This window comes from Narcine bancroftii, chromosome 6 (assembly GCF_036971445.1).
Source record: "Narcine bancroftii isolate sNarBan1 chromosome 6, sNarBan1.hap1, whole genome shotgun sequence".
Classification (NCBI taxonomy): domain Eukaryota; kingdom Metazoa; phylum Chordata; class Chondrichthyes; order Torpediniformes; family Narcinidae; genus Narcine; species Narcine bancroftii.
Window position 1 is genome coordinate 63,384,576 of NC_091474.1, and position 16,321 is coordinate 63,400,896.

General features: G+C 38.9%; 1 protein-coding gene across 4 annotated transcripts in view; it reads right to left on the reverse strand.

Annotated features, from left to right (window-relative positions):
- heatr5b (HEAT repeat containing 5B) overlaps positions 1-16,321 on the reverse strand; it is a 139,509-nt gene that overhangs the window by 37,746 nt on the left and 85,442 nt on the right. For all 4 annotated transcript variants that reach the window (XM_069885126.1, XM_069885125.1, XM_069885123.1 and 1 more), the window contains 3 exons: positions 10,648-10,827; positions 7,731-7,979; positions 2,966-3,147 (listed from right to left, as the gene is read on the reverse strand). In XM_069885126.1, coding sequence (XP_069741227.1) covers positions 2,966-3,147; positions 7,731-7,979; positions 10,648-10,827 — 611 coding nt within the window. The remainder of the gene's footprint in view (positions 1-2,965; positions 3,148-7,730; positions 7,980-10,647; positions 10,828-16,321) is intronic.

Sequence of the window (16,321 nt, forward strand, 5' to 3'; positions counted from 1 at the left end):
TTGCTTACTGCCCAAACTAGTCCACAGATGATGCTTGATCCTCCACTCCATTCTGACCCTCCACTCCATTCTGACCCACCCATAGAACAATGCCTCATATGCCAGCCTGTTGTTCGTTGACTTCAGTTTCATGTTCATCACCTCAAAGGCTGGTGGATAAACTGTCATTGCTAGGGCTCAACAATGCATCTGGATTCTGGACTTCTTGACAGAAAGGCCACAGTCTGTCTCAAGCCCCACTTCACTGAGCACTAGTGCACTCCAGGGCTGTGTTCTCAGCCTGCTAATGTTCACGCTGCTGACTCACCATTGCACTGCCAGATTCAGTTTAAAGAGAATCAAACTGATACAATGATACAATAGTTGGCCATATCAACAACAATGATGAGTTACATGACAGAGAGATTAAAAGGCGCGTAAAATGCTGCAAGAACAACACAAGTCTCGATGTGGATAAGACAAAGGCCTAGGAAGGGCAACTAATCTCCATATTGTGGAGAGCACAAAGTTCTTTGGCCTGCATATAAATGACGACCCATCTTAGACTCACAACACCTTCTCATAGTCAGGAAGGCGCAGCAGCACCTACATTTCCTAAGAAGGCTGAGGAGTGCAAGGATACCAACCCCCATCTTGACATCCTTTCCAGGAGCACAATTAAGTGTTCTGCCTGGCAGCATCATTGTGTGGTATGGTAGCTGCAAAGCAACAGAGGGTTGACATGGTTGGTGCAACATCTTTATAGCATCAGTGATTGGGACTGGGGTTCAAATCCTGTACTGTCTGCAAGGAGTTTGCACGTTCTTCCTGTGTCTTCATGGGTTTTCCCCTGGGGCTCCGGTTTCCTTCCACCATTCGAAGCATACAAGGGGTGTAGGTCAACTGGGAGTAAATTGGGCAGCATGGACTTGTGGGCCAAAATGGCCTGTTACCATGCTGTATGTCTAAATTTTAAAAAAACAGGCTCAAGAAATTACAGAAATCTTTTCCATCCAGCGCACAGCATCTTTAATCCACTACCATCAAGGTGGTGGCACAGGAACTGTCAGGCTGGGTAAAAGCTTCTTCCTGCAGGCTGTGAGATGGCTGAACAGTATCTTGTAAATTGTCCCTAATATTTATAAACACCTATTCTGATTATGATATAATTATGTGTTGTGCATTGTGTGCACCATAGTCCGGAGAGACACTTTCATCAGGTTGTACAATCAGATGACAACTTAACTTGTATAAATCATATTGCACATGGGTGTGTAGCCGTTTATGCCTGGTGATTCTTGTGCTTGTTTAGATACCTCTTAACTGTTACAACTCCACCACTCTCTCAAGCCATCCTGGTGGTTCCAGATTTCAACCCCCATGGCATTAAAACAAAATATCCTTTCTCTCAACTTTTATTCCTCAATCTCAAAATATGCTCTCTAGCTTTAGAGATCAGTGGGGGAAGGTGTCCAACTATCCACCTTAATGGCTCCCTTGTAATTGTGTATACCTCTATAACATCCTGCCTCAACTATGGAAAGAAAACCCAGCCTGCTAAGTCTTCCCTCATCAACGAAATGCTCCAACCCAGGCTGCATCCTGGTGAATCTCCATGCACTCTCGCTAGTACAATCACATCCTTCCCTCAGCGTAGCAACTGGAACTGCATGCAGGACTGCAATCCTGGCCTAATTAATTTATAAAATTGTACTACATAATCTTTTTTTATTTTATTTTCTATGCTCTAGCTAATGAGGCAAGTGTCCCAAACACGATCTTACATATCTAAAGAGCAGCACTTCAAAATACATGGCTCTCTTTCAAATGGCTTCCCAGGTACATTGTGAGCTACAATGAGCCAATCCAGATACTTCAAATTGTCCATTTAGCCAAGAGAATGTCTGACTGATTGGAGTAATGTGTGTGTGTGTGTGATGTGATGGACAAAGGTAATTCAGAGAGCAGCTTGGGCATGGCATCAAATAATTAGTTTGAGTGGAAAGAGGGTTCCAGCAAAGGCGCTAATCAGTGTGGGCAGATCATTTTATTGTCTGTTGACATCTGCTCTGAAATAACCCCAAGTAAGTGATCTCTGAAGACCCTTCCCCCCAACCCCCCCACCCCCCCACCAAAAACACATCTTTTGAGGATTTAAAATGATATTGAAAAGTGCACAAGCGGAAATTTGCATAATGCAAGCAGACTTCGCATTGTCCATGAGCAGTGAACTGCGACATACTTCCATTAATAATCCCTGTGGAAAACTGTACGCATTTTATAAATAGGACAGATCACCTTGCAGCTTCACAACTCACCATGTCCAAAGTTCCAGGCTCCACCAACTAATTTTGCCATAGCTGTTGTTGCAAATTATATTAATACCAACTACACCTGATTAATAAATTTTAACTAAATATTTTAATTATGTTAGCATTCAATGGCAAATTAATAAGCATAGATGAGCATTGTGAGTCAAAATGAAGAATAATTGATTGCTTGTTTATCAAAATAATCAAAAATCAAATATATTTTTGGTGAAAGGATGGAATATATCCACATTGAAAGTCGGATCTTATCACACAAGTATAATTCTTTCATAATAATCACTCCAACACTAGCTATAATTAAACTATATACTGTGCCCAGTCTTTAATGAATATCATGGTACAGTTTATTACTAGCTTGTAAGAGGTTTTAAAAATGTATGGGTGAATTTGTGCAAAGTCAGATTTTCACAAGTCAGGTCATTTATAACTTGGGGAGATCCTGTACATGCCCCTGCCATAAAGGTACAGCAGCTCTACTTGTAAATTGGAATAACAATTGATATATTTGCAACTTCCATTATAAATCTGGACACCAGAACTTAAAGTGCAAGAGCTCAGAGGAAATTAAAATAAACATCTTCACCTTTAAGGGCTTCACTAACCTGATTAATTTATGGAGCAGGACACAAATGTGCTTTCAGGTGGTGTAAACTTACATTTGCCTGATACTGTTCCAAGATCACATGGCCTGGAAATTCAGGCTCTGGGACAGAAGCGAACTCCTTGATAATATCCTCAAGTGCCTGAAGTCCAGCCATTCGCAACTGGTTGCTGTGGTCAGTGGCAGCCATGAAGGCCATGCGAATAAGGTCAGAAAGGTGCAGCACCAACAGGTCACCTGCATAAAGACCAAAATCCTGGCCATCACATGACACCAAAATCATCCTCACATCACACCATCCAATTCCCCCATCTTCCAACATTCCTCCCAACTGATGAAAACACTGAATTATTGCTCTGCATTTTCAACAATCTGCATTCCTTTCTTACTATCATCTACTTATGGTTAAAAAAAGATGCCAAGTGCATAATTAAATGATGAGAGAGATTGGGAAATATTCTTTTTCAAAAATTCCTTACAACAGTCACTGCAACTTAACATTCAGCTGCTGCTGTAATTTGGAAGGCAAATCAAACACTGACCTCTATTGCTCAAAATCAAGTGCAAGGGTAAAGATGTCTTTTTTATGAGAACAGAGGGCTTTAGCAAAACAACATTTGGAGTGTTGTGTACTATTTTGATCTCTCTCCCTTAAAAAACCAGATATCTGCTGCAGAGATTATCCAGTGAAAACACAGTGCAAAGGCAGTCTGATCATATGGGGACAGATTAAGTAGATAAGAGCTCTAGAATTTGTAAAACAGAGAAGTGACCTTTTTGAAAAATATAATTTTCTGAGGACTCAAGGTACACAAGAGAGAGGACTTTCCTCCTCCCACCACCTCCCCTCCACAATAAGGAGTTGAGAATTCAGGGTTAGAGACTCAGAATAAGGAGCATGACATTTCAGTGAAATGAGAGGAGGGGGGGGGGAAGTACCACAGAATATGGTGAATTTTGGGGAATTTTTATCCCAGAGAGCAGTGGATTGTACTGAAAACAGATCAATAGATCGTCAGATAGAGTCACGTGGACTGGGCAGAACGACAGAGTCCTCTCAAGGGGCCAGATGGCCTAACTGTCCTACTCCAGATAAATTTCTTCTGTGGAACACCCTTAAGGTGTACTTGTGGGGCCAGATAATTGGGTATACAAAGACAGTCAAGAAAAATTATATGAGGGAAGTGGAGGAATTGGAAAAGGACATTACCCAATTAGAGAAGGATTTTCAGGAATCAGACTTGGAGAACCATTATAGAACTCTCACAAAGAAGAAATTAGAATACAATACACTTCAAACGTAGAATATGGAGAAGGCCAAATTATGAAGTCGAGGCAAAAGTATTATGAGTTGAGGGAGAGAGCTCACAAGGTCCTCACTTGGTAGTTGAGAGCAGAAACAAGCCTCGAGAAGAATTAATGCAATACAAATGATTACAGAGTCTTGTATAAACCAAAGGAAATTAATGAGACCTTTGGGGAATTCTATGAAGGATTGAGTGTGCTACAAGCAGGAAAGTCTCCGGGGGAGGATGGATTCCCACCCGAGTTCTATCAAGAATTTAAGGTCTTATTAATTCCTCTGTAATATGGAGGTGATAGACCAGGGAAAGGAAACACGGACCCTCCCAGAATATTTCACAATGGCAATTGTTATGACGATTTTGAAGAAGGGTAAAGATCCACTCATGACCTCTTCTTATAGGCCAATTTCCCTGCTGAAAACCGATTACAAGATCCTAGCCAAAGCCTAGAAAAAAGATTGGCGTTGCATTTGCCAAAATTGATAAACAAAGACCAGGCAGGCTTTGTGCAGGAGAAACAAGCAGCGGACAATATTGGCAGAGTGTAATGCATCTGGCACATCTAGAAACAAGAGGAGATTGGCCATTTCCTTGGATGCAGAGAAGGCTTTTGACAGACTGGAGTGGGAATTTTTATTTAAGGTGCTGGAAAAGCAGGGTTGGGACCAACTTTTCAAAATTGGATCAAGACACCTTACCATGCACCCAAGGCAAAAGTTGTAACCAATGGGCAGGTCTCTTCAGCCTTCCACTTAGCATATCTAGTTGACAAGGGTGCCCGCTGTCATCGGCTCTCTTTGTGCTGGCAATGAAACCTCTGGCGGAAGACATTCATCAGGATCCAGACATTAAAGATTATAGAGTGGGCCAGGAAGAGCACAAAATTAACTTATTCGCTGATGACGTACTGATATATCTGATATACCTTGCGATTTCTCTGCCTCGACTGCACATTGTACTGGAGGACTATGGGAAATTTTCTGGGTACAGATCAATTGGGAAAAGAGCAAGGTGATGCCACTCACTGAGGATAATTATAGTCAAATAAAAGAAAATAGTAATTTAAAGCAGCTGCTGGAGGAGTTAAAATTGATGGTAACTTGAATAATCTATACAAGTTAAACTACACCCCCTTGCTGGAGAAAGTCGAGGAGGTCCTAAAGAGGTGGATGTCCCTGCCCATAATATTGGTGGGCAGAGTTAGCTGCATCAAAATAAATGTGTTGCCAAGATTCCAGTATCTTTTTCAAACATTGTCTGTGCCGTTGCCCTGGGGTTTCTTTAAAGAGCTGCTACACACGGTTAGAAGGTTGCTCTGGAGGGGTAAGATGCCAAGGGACTCTATGGAAAAATTAACATGGGACTACAGTCTATGTGGATTGAGAATGCCAGACTTCAAAAAATATTATTTGGTACCTCCATCCAGATACATCGCCAAAATGATTGCACTTGGTGGGCAAGATGATAGCAGAGGATTTCATTTACAAATGGGATGCCAAATTGTTGTCAGGGAAGAAGAGCAGGCCCATACTAAAACATCTGGACCAAAATTAACCAATATCTGAACGCTAAAGTGGAGCTGTCACCAAAAACGTCGCTGACTCCTAATGAAATTAATGCCATGAACAGTAGGTAACAAGATCCTGGACATCTGATGCTGTAATGGAATCAGGTGCATAGAGGACTTTGACAAGCAGGGGCAATTAATGTCATTTGAGCAGCTAAAAAATAAATGTGGTTTGCCAAATCAGACATTCCACTGCTATCTTCAAATAAGGTCTTTTCTACGGAACATACTGGATCCAAGTATGGTCCTACCTTGATAAAGTGACATAGAGACCTTGATTTGAAGAGGGAGCGGTAAGAAATTTGTTTCAGCCATGTGCTGCCTGTTCCAGTCAGAGGGACTCAAACTGGACCTTCACAAGTTGAGAGAAAATGGGAGTCTGACTTGGGGATTACAATTGATGAGATGCTGGTCTGACCCGTGCTGAGAAAGCATTACCATGGTCATCAATGCAAGGTACAGACTGGTCCAGTCTAACTTTTTGCACCAGTTGTATCTAACGCTGTAGAAAATAAACAGGTCAAAACCTGAACTCTCAAACCAATGCTTCAGATGTGGCGTTGCGACCGTGACATTCATGCACTCAACCTGGTCATGTGCCAAGATGAGGCCCTTTTGGGTAGATCTAGGCCAAGTGCTGGAAAAAAATTATAGGCAAGCAATTCCCACAAGGCCCAGAATTGTTCCTGCTGAGAAATATACTGGACATAAGGCTTACATTGAAGCTGTCGAAATTTCAAATCCAATTTATGTTAATCGCATTGCAGTGGCCAGGAAATGCATTGCGGTGACTTGGAAGTCCAACTCTAGTCTTGGTATCGAACGATGGAACAAGGAAATGCAGAGCTGCAACCCCCTGGAGAAAATAACATAACCTGAGAAACAAATCCAGCACCTTTCGTAAGATCTGGCAGCCATATATGCACTACATAGGTGCTTGGCAGTGATTGGTTTCCCCGTTCCTTGCTGTAGCTTCCTCTCCCTCGCACTGATCCCGATCAAGGAAATACAGGAATGAGTATCGGCCCAGAGGCCGCCCTCTGAGCTGCGACAATCCCTGTCCCTTGTTATTTATTTTCCTGGTGTTAAAGTTTTGTTGATGTTGGTTGAAGTTTGAGTGAGTTGTCTTGTTTTATGTGGGGGAGGGGGGTTGGTAGAGACACTGACTTGTATATATAGTCATAAAGAAAATGAATATATGTATATTTGAATGTGAGCTGCCATTGTTGGCATGACACTGTATATGGCTGTACAAGCTTGTGTGACTATATAAATAAAATATTCAAAACAAAAGGGGCCAGATGGCCTCCTCATACCCTATTCTGATTGTTACAACATGATTTTGGTAGAATATTCCAAGATGTTTCACTGGAATATTAAATGTTGATGCCATACAACAGAAGTTGAAAGTCATGATTGAAATGAGCCAAAAAAAATTTTTTTAAATAGAAACCTTTGAATGGAAGGTGCAGAGTTTAGGTCCTGGACAGTCAAAGAGGTAACGAGCAACGGTGGAGTGATGAAAATCAGGAAATCTTAAATGGATAAGTAAGGAGAGGTTGGAAGACGATTAGGCAAGGGAGGTTTCAGAGCTTCATGGCCACAGAGGGACTTGAAAACGAGCTTGGTTTTTAAAATTGCAGCATTAACAGATTCAATTGAATACTGGTCAGTGAACGAAAGGGTGAATGGTACTACTTGAACATTGAGACACAAGTTCAGGTTTATACAAGGAGAGAGGTCGGCCAGAGAACATAGAATTATTATTGTTGGCAAATACAAACAATTTGTCAAAATGTAGAAAAGAATACATAACTCTCATGCCATTAGCAAATGATGGCCAACATGAACGAAGTTGATGCAATGCCCCTGCGGATTGCTTGAGCCAGTTACCAGTCTGAGAGGCCACACCATACAAAGCCTGCTTCTTCTCGAGAAATGGGACTTACTTTTGGGATTCTTCTGTTTCACAGCCCTGGCCTTGGCGAGATCAAAGTGTGCCTCATCTGTGTTCTCACACAGAAGGATGATCCGACACAGACACTCGGAGGCAAACACACGTGTGGCCCACCTTGGCGCAACGCAAGGCTTTGACTTTTCATCGTCACCCATGCCAGTGAACATAACCTCATCATCCATTTCATCTTTTTTCTCTCCATCTTCATCCCTTGCCTCCAACTGACCCGTTGCACCTGCATCTGTATGGTTGTGAAAACAATCCCTGGATTAGTATGGCGCAGACTAGAAGGGCATATTTCTGTGCTGCAGTCTATGGTTCTATTAGAACAGATGCTAGAGAAAAAGCATTGCCTCAAATTGTTCCTCTTTCGCCCCCCCCACCTCCCAAAACCCACCTGATTCCTGAGAGTAGAATCCAGGATAAAATTACTGTGAGCTCTGTAAACCATTTCACAATCATTTAAAATCAAATTTTATTTTTAGCACAGTAGAAGCCAATTCTGGCTATTGAGTCCTGGGCCACCCAATTAATCTACCAACCCCATATGTTTTTGAAAGGTGGGAGAAACCAGGACCACTCGGGTGGGAAAATCACACAAACATCGCACTAACCGCTTTACACAAAACATTGAAGTGATACCCCAACTGCCAATCAGGTGGGCCCAAATAATCCATGACCTATTTAAAGAGGAGCAAAGGAAAGCTTCCCAAAGGCTTGGTCAATGTGCATCACTTCATGAACATCATTAAAATAGACATGGTCACGATCATCGTGCTTTTTGAGGTTACAGTACATAAACTGTTTGTAGGGCATAGACTCAATAGCTGTCCTTTGAAACCCTCAGCAAGTGAAGGGGCTACTAATCAACTTCATAAAAGTCAAGTCGAAAAAGGGTTGAATTAGGAGGTCATGTGTTAGATTTGTGTTTTACTGAGCATTGACAAACTGAAACATTAACAATGATTCAAGATGTTGATGTGACAGAATAAAAAGTTCCTGCCTCTAATGGGTGAGTCTTCTTGAACAAAAGAACAGATACAGCTGAACTGTTGTGGAATGATAGAAGGTAACATTTCGTTACACAAAAAAAACTAGAAAGCTGAAAGGCTCCCCCACAAAAGTCTGCTCAGGATGGGGGGGCTCAATTGAAAATTTCAGAATCGATGAACACATTTTTATTGGGAAAGGGTATTGTTACAGAATAATAAAATTATGATAAAACATATCTTAAAAGGTTAAGATTATGAAGTTTAGTTATCGGGTCACATTTCACAAACATCGCATTTGCCACATAAGTGCTATGCAAGGGGAGACTGTGTCTATAGTTGGCTTTGCAGAGACAATGGAAAGTGCTTGTGGGAGTTTCACATGTAGGAGTTAATGGTCCAGCAGGTTTGAACAGTGTCCAGCCTCAAGAACTGAGAATTCTTTTGCTTTTAAACTGGTGGCAACATTTTAAATGTCTGGTTGAAGTATGTTGACCTAAGAGGGGCCACGTGGTTTTGCAGAGAGAAAACATCCATTGTTTGTCACAGTATTCTGCAACAGTTTGTGGTGAAGGCTGTAAGTTGGCAGACCTGCTGCAAGACCCCATTTTACGACGGGTTTTGAGTTCTGAGTTCAGCTTATTCGAAATCTCGGTAGTCAACTGCAGAGGCTGTGGCTTGTTATTGTGTTTTTCCTGGAATAGGGGAAAAAGAAGAACTCTTTGTGGTAACCTGGAAGAGTTTATCTTTTGGAAAAACCCCGGGGGAGAGAGAGTTCAGTTGCTGATTTAAGGAGATCAGTTTGTGTGTCCAACGAACAACGAATCTCTCTCGGAAACCAACAAAGACCTTCCTGAGCGATAACTCAAGTTAAACCACCAGAGCCTGGTGAATACAATAATCTGTTCAATTCTGTGCACAGTATGGAATACTGCCCAACACCAGTGAACTTGGAGAAATGAAAAGTGAATGGATAGTGAAAAAGAACTTTCCTGAAAACATAAACATTATGTACATGTGCACTTAGAATTAAAAGGGGGTTAAGTTAATAGTAAAGTTAAGTATTGATATTATAATGTATTAAGAAAATAAAACCAGTTACTGTTGCTGCTGGTTTTCAAGTCCTTTGGGCTCATAACAGCATTCAAAGCTATGGAAACAAGTAGATGAAAGTAGTCTGCATGGTTACTGCCATGCTAATAGAGTGCCAGCAACCTGGGTTTGAACCTGATGCTATCTCGAAGGAGTTTGTACTTTTCCCCCGTGTCTATGTAGGCTTCCTCTGGGTGCTTCTGTTTTTTTCCCTCCCATTGTCCAAAATGTATAGGGTTGGTGGCATGGGTTTCATGGGACGGAAGGGCCTCTAAATAAATTAAGGGAAAGACTAGTCATTACTCAATTGGAGAGCAGAAGTGTTTCAAAAGTCTCAGTGGCATCTTCCTGCTTCCAGTGCCAATGCTACTGGAGATCTATAGTAATACACAGCAAAGAAGAGCAAAAAAATCAGGACTCCAAAATTCAATTACCAGCAATTAGACTTGATGTGTGGGACACAGAAGAAACCTTGGAAGTAAAAGCAATGACCTGCAAACACACTTTGGGTCCTTCACCACCCAAGAAAATACTAACTTCTACAATAGAAACGAGCCCCAATGTCAACTTTTACAAGTTTTTGTTAAGTAGATGCATGAGCCAAGGAGTGCAGATACAATACAGGTAAATGAATGTCAGAACAGACTTAATAGGCTCAATAACCTTCCCTATGCCCATGTCCCCAATATTCCAACTTGCTCAGAGCATGTCATACGTGCCCCTTCTGCATGACAGGCAGTAGTGGTGGGGGTTGGAGAAACAAGGTCAAGGAGGACACACAAGTACAAACATCCAATCTTTTTCCTAAGAACCATCACTGTTACCCACCTGTGGAGGCAGCCAGAACATCTTTACACAGTTTCAGCCAATGGGAAAGCTTTTTAACAGCCAAGGACGATAGCATGTGACCCAAAGTGTCGTGAATGTCAGCACACAGTTTGCGGTCAGTCTCACGGTCCAACATTCCAAACAATACCCCTTCCAAGCCAGTCTCCGTGATATTTACATCTGAGGTAGAAGATACAAGTGTTAGTCCTTTCACTGCTCTGTTGGACTGCTTTCTCAGAGCTTCTGTGACAAGCCTTTAAAACACAGATAGTCTTCCCTACAGGGAATACCTTTATAGCCTCCTGCAGTGCATGCAATGAATTACACCTATTGAACACTGCGGCTTTAAATGCGTAACCAAAGAGAAATCACTTCCAACTGCTGGGGCAATGGGGACCATCCAAAAGGAATAGATCTGATATAACACAAAAACCACAAAAGAGAGTCAGAACAGTTATTGAAGCTGAAATCTGCATTCCTCTGTCCAAAAAATGGTTGGAAAAGGAAACATTTACAGCTTTCAGTGGAAAATAAGCCAAGGGGTTCATTCTTTCAAAGTGCAAGGTGGACTCAATGGTCTCAGCGCTCTTCAAGGAGTTAAAGAAAATAATAAGGAAATTTTTATGGAAGGGGGGAAACCGAGGATAGCACTAGATAAATTAACAGAATGGTATAAACAAGGAGGCTTACAACTGCCAAACTTTAAAAATTATTAGAGCCGCACAATTAAGATACCTATCAGATTTTTATCAAACAAGGGAAAAGCCAGATTGGACTAGATTAGAATTAGATAAAATAGGGGAAAAGACACCTGAACACATATTATATAAATGGGATGAAAAATTGGTATAACATAGAAGTTCTCCAGTATTACATCATCTACTCAATATTTGGAAGAAGATTCACGTAGAAAGAAATAAAACAAATTATCAATTACCAAAACTAATATTGACGCAAAACAAGTTACTCCCTTTTACAATAGATAACCTTTCCTTTAGAGAATGGGAGAAAAAAAGGGATTAAAAGAATAGAAAATTGTTTTTCAGGAAATAGATTATTATCCTTTGAACAAATGAAAGATAAATACAATATAACTCAAGATACAGCACTGGCATATTACCAATTGAGATCCTACTTGAAGGATAAATTAGGAAGCAGTTTGAGTTTGCCAGAGGGAAGTAACTTTGAATATGTGATTACAGATACAATGATAATCAAAAGATTTATAACAAATATGTATATTAAACTGCAAGAAAAGGAGAATGAGGAAAAGGAGAATGAGGAAACAAATGGTAAAACTAAACAAAAATGGGAACAGGATTTAAATATAAAGATAAAAAAGGAAACATGGGAGAAGTTATGCTCTGGAACGATGAGAAATACAATAAATACGAGGTTACGTATGATACAATATAACTGGATACACAGGCTATACATTACACCTCAAAAGTTAAATAAATGGGACCCAACAGTATCTGATAGATGTTTTCGATGTAAAAAAGAAATGGGAACAACAATTCATGCAATCTGGACATGTGAAAAAGTAGAAAAATTTTGGGAAGATCTCAATCAGATATTAAATAAAATAACAGAAAACAATATACCAAAGAATCCAGAGATCTTTCTCCTAAGTAACATAAAAAACAAAGAATTTGGAATTGATTTGGAGGATGCACAAAAAAGATTTGTTAAGATAGCTCTAGCCATAGCAAAAAAAATGTATTATGTCAACCTGGAAATTGGAAGATAATTTGAAAATACAACAATGGTATATAGAAATGAATAAATGTATTCCATTAGAAAAAATAACATATAGTTTAAGAAATAATATTGAAATATTCGAACAAATATGGGAGCCTTATATTAAACGCAATAGCGAAAACCTACCAAGGACAATCACTACCTAAGTTAACGGAAGGAAAAGGAAATGAAAAGAATGGACTCAGTGGAATTTCTGGTGTATTTTTATTGAATGACAAAATTGTCTGACTGGTTTAATGTATCCTAGATTTTATACCTTCAATGGACGGGAGGGGGGAGGTGGGGAGGGTGGGAGGGGAGGGGGGGGGGGGGGAGAAAATGACATTGTATATGTGTGAAAAGGAAAAAATGTGTATCATGGTTAATGTGATTTATGGTGTGAAAAATAAAAAATTATAATAATAATGGTCTCAGCGCAAAAGAGGTAAGCGTTGTGTGTTGATTAACTATTCTTTACAACACCCCTTTACTGTTTATATTAAACATCACCAATGAAGCTTTTTGAAAACCACTTGTAAGATTTTGGAAATGTTGTAAAATGATGTAGAATAGTTGCAGCATGGAAGCAGTCTGTTCAGCCCATCAAGTTTATATCAGCTCTATGCCAGAACAATCCAATTAATTTACTCCCCCATTGCAAATTCTTTCCTTTCAGTTGTAAAACGGATTTCTGTACATTTCACAGCGTAACTTCCCCTTTACAAAAAATGTTTCTCCTCATATCATTTTTGGTTTCTATATTCCTGGATCTTGACTTTTCTACATCCTTTAAATACCTTTATAAAATCCCCTTAGCAATCTCCTCTGTTTCAAGAACAACTTTTTCCTCCCACCTGTCCACATAACCATAGTCCCCCATTGCCTGAACCCTTCAATAAATTTATTCTGCATCTTCTCTAAGACTCTTCCTGAACTGTAGAACACAGAATTGGACATGATAGTCCATTAATTGAACTAGGGTTTAATGAAACTTATTGTGACATCTCTGCTCTTGTACTCTATGCCTTTATTTACAAAGCCAATCGTTCCATATTCCTTTTTAACCCTTCTCTTCCCATATTCCTTTTTAACCCTTCTCTTCTTCCCAGACGCCTTCAATACACCATGTACACATTCTACAATATCTTGCCACTTTTCCAAAAAAAGGAGCATGTAGTGCTACGGTTGGAGGGAGTGAGCAGAACCAGCGCTAACAGCTCCTGTCTTGTGACAGCTAGACACAACAACCTCCTATCTACTGGCAACTAGCCACTACAGCCACGAGGCATAGTGACTCAGCAGCACCCGTAGGTCTTCTGAGAAGCCCTGGCCTACTCAATATGTCAGAAGGTCGTTAGCACTTCAAATGTCATGACGCCAGGTCACATGTTGGGTGTCTATATTAAGCCTGATAACACTGTAATAAACGCTCTTCTCTTCGTTGGCTGACAACTTAGGTGTGGTCTCATTATTTCAACATGCTGGCGTATGAGCACAAACAACATCCGCCACAAGCATTTAATTTATATTGCCACCTCTTATTCATCACACCAAAGTTGAACCTTTCACCCTTCTCCACTTGAAACCTCATCTGCCACCTCTCTGCCCATTCTGGCAGCCAGTTCTTGGCTTCCTGAAGTTCACCACTATCCTCAAAGTTTACTCCACCGGCAGGTTTCTGTTGGAAATTATGCTTTGTACATCTGAGTCCTAGTGCTTGAAATACATTACACAACATGATGGTCCCAGTATTCACAGTGAACTCTACCATTCACTCCTTTTGACCTGAAGATACTACTTTCCTGCTTTGTAAAAAATTTTATTTTTAATTTGTGTCAAAACATATACAGTATTTATCCATAACACAATAATTAAAACTATGACACAAATACAGCTTTTATATATTTTCTTCCCCTACCCACCCCTCCCTCCCCAAAAAAGTAGGAAAAAAGAAAAGCCTGTCTAATAAACATATCTTTTAATTAATTGCAGTTTACATAATAATCTTAAACCATAACTAATTAGGATGGGGGCGTGGTATATGCAGCAAGTTGTAGCAATAAAATCCAGTAGGGTTTCCAAATCTTATCAAATTTTTCTGGTTGACTTCATATATTATACATTATTCTCTCTAATGGTATACAATTTAATAATTCCATTCGCCCTCTATTCAATCCCACAATATCACCAAATTTCCATGTTACAGCTATAGATTCTTTGTTATTGCTATACTTAAAAACTTCTTTTCAAAATATCTAATTCAATTGGGAAATATCTCCCAATAAAAATATTCTGGGATCCTTCAAAATTTGAGTCTTCAAAACTCGTCCCAATAAAATACTTAAATGCTTCCAAAACAAATCTACCTTTTCACATTGCCAGACTGCATGCAGGAAAGATCCTAATTCTTTATTAATCTAAAACTTTGATCAGAACAATTCAAATGAAGTATATGTAATTTGTATGGCGTATAATATAGTTGATGTAAAAAATTTAAATTGTACCATTTGATATCTAACATTAATTGTATTTGTTACCCTTTCATAGCATAATTGTAACCATACTTCTTGAATCTGTATATTAAATATTTTTCCCATCTGGATTTAGATTTAAATAAATCCTTTTTCTGAATAGTCTCTTGTAATTTGATATACATATTAGTAATAAATCTTTCAATAAACATTTCCATTATTAGATATTCAAATAGACTTTGTTCTAGTAATTTAAAATTCCTCCCTAACTTTCTTTTTAAATATGATTTAAGATAATAACAAAAAATAGTATTATGTGGTATATTATACTTGTCTTTCAATTGGTAAAAATTCAAAAAACAATCCCTTATGTTTTTTAATTCCACAATTACACTGAACATCAAAATAATGATTAATAGCTGTAAAAGGAATTAAAAGATTTTGATTTAATATCATTTTAGCCAACTGATAATTCTTCATTCCTCTCTCTACATGCACTCTATTCCATATTTTAAGCATATGCCTCAGAACTGGTGTATCTAATTGTCCTTTTAATAATCCTTCATGCCATTTGTAAAATATGTTCAGAATTACTCTCTCCTATTTTACTCATTTCAATCTGTACCCAAGCTGTCTTTTCATTGGTCTGATAACAAGACGACAAAGATCTAAATTAAGGTGCTTTATAATCATTTTGAAAATTAGGCATTCGAAGTCCCCCTTGATCAAATTTCCATGTTAATTTTCCAATGCCGCCTGAGGCATTTTATCCCTCCAAAAACACAATCTTACAGTTTTATTTGAATCTTGAAAAAAACATCATTTTTGGTATAAAAATTGGTAAAGATTGAAAAAGGTATTGAATTCTAGGAAAGATGTTCATCTTCACACAATTAATCCTTCCTATTAAAGAAATTGGCAAATCTTTCCATCTTATTAAATCTTCTTTAATTTTCCTCAATAAAGGTATGTAATTTAATGTAAATAAATTATTTAAATACTTATCAACATTAATTCCTAAATATTTAATCGCGCTATTCTGCCATTTAAATTTTGACATTTTTTTGACTTGAACACAGTCTGTCTCCATCATTGGCATCCCTTCACTTTTATCAATATTTACTTCTCAACCTGATATTAACTCATACTCTGCCAATCATTTACTTTTTTTAAAAATTAGCTTTCAGGGTTTGTAAGATACAATATTACATCATCTGCAAAAAGACTAATTTTATGTTATCATTTATCCTAAAGCCCTTAATCTCATTATCAGTTCTAATCATCTCAGCTAAAGGTACTATAGCCAATGCAAATAAAAAGGGAAATAGTGGACATCCTTGTCTAGATGATCTTTCCAACAAAATTTTGATATTTGTCAATTTGTAATCACTTTAGCCTTTGGAGAATTATATAATGCTCTTATCCAATTTATAAAATTTGTCAGAATTCCAAAAACCTTCAGT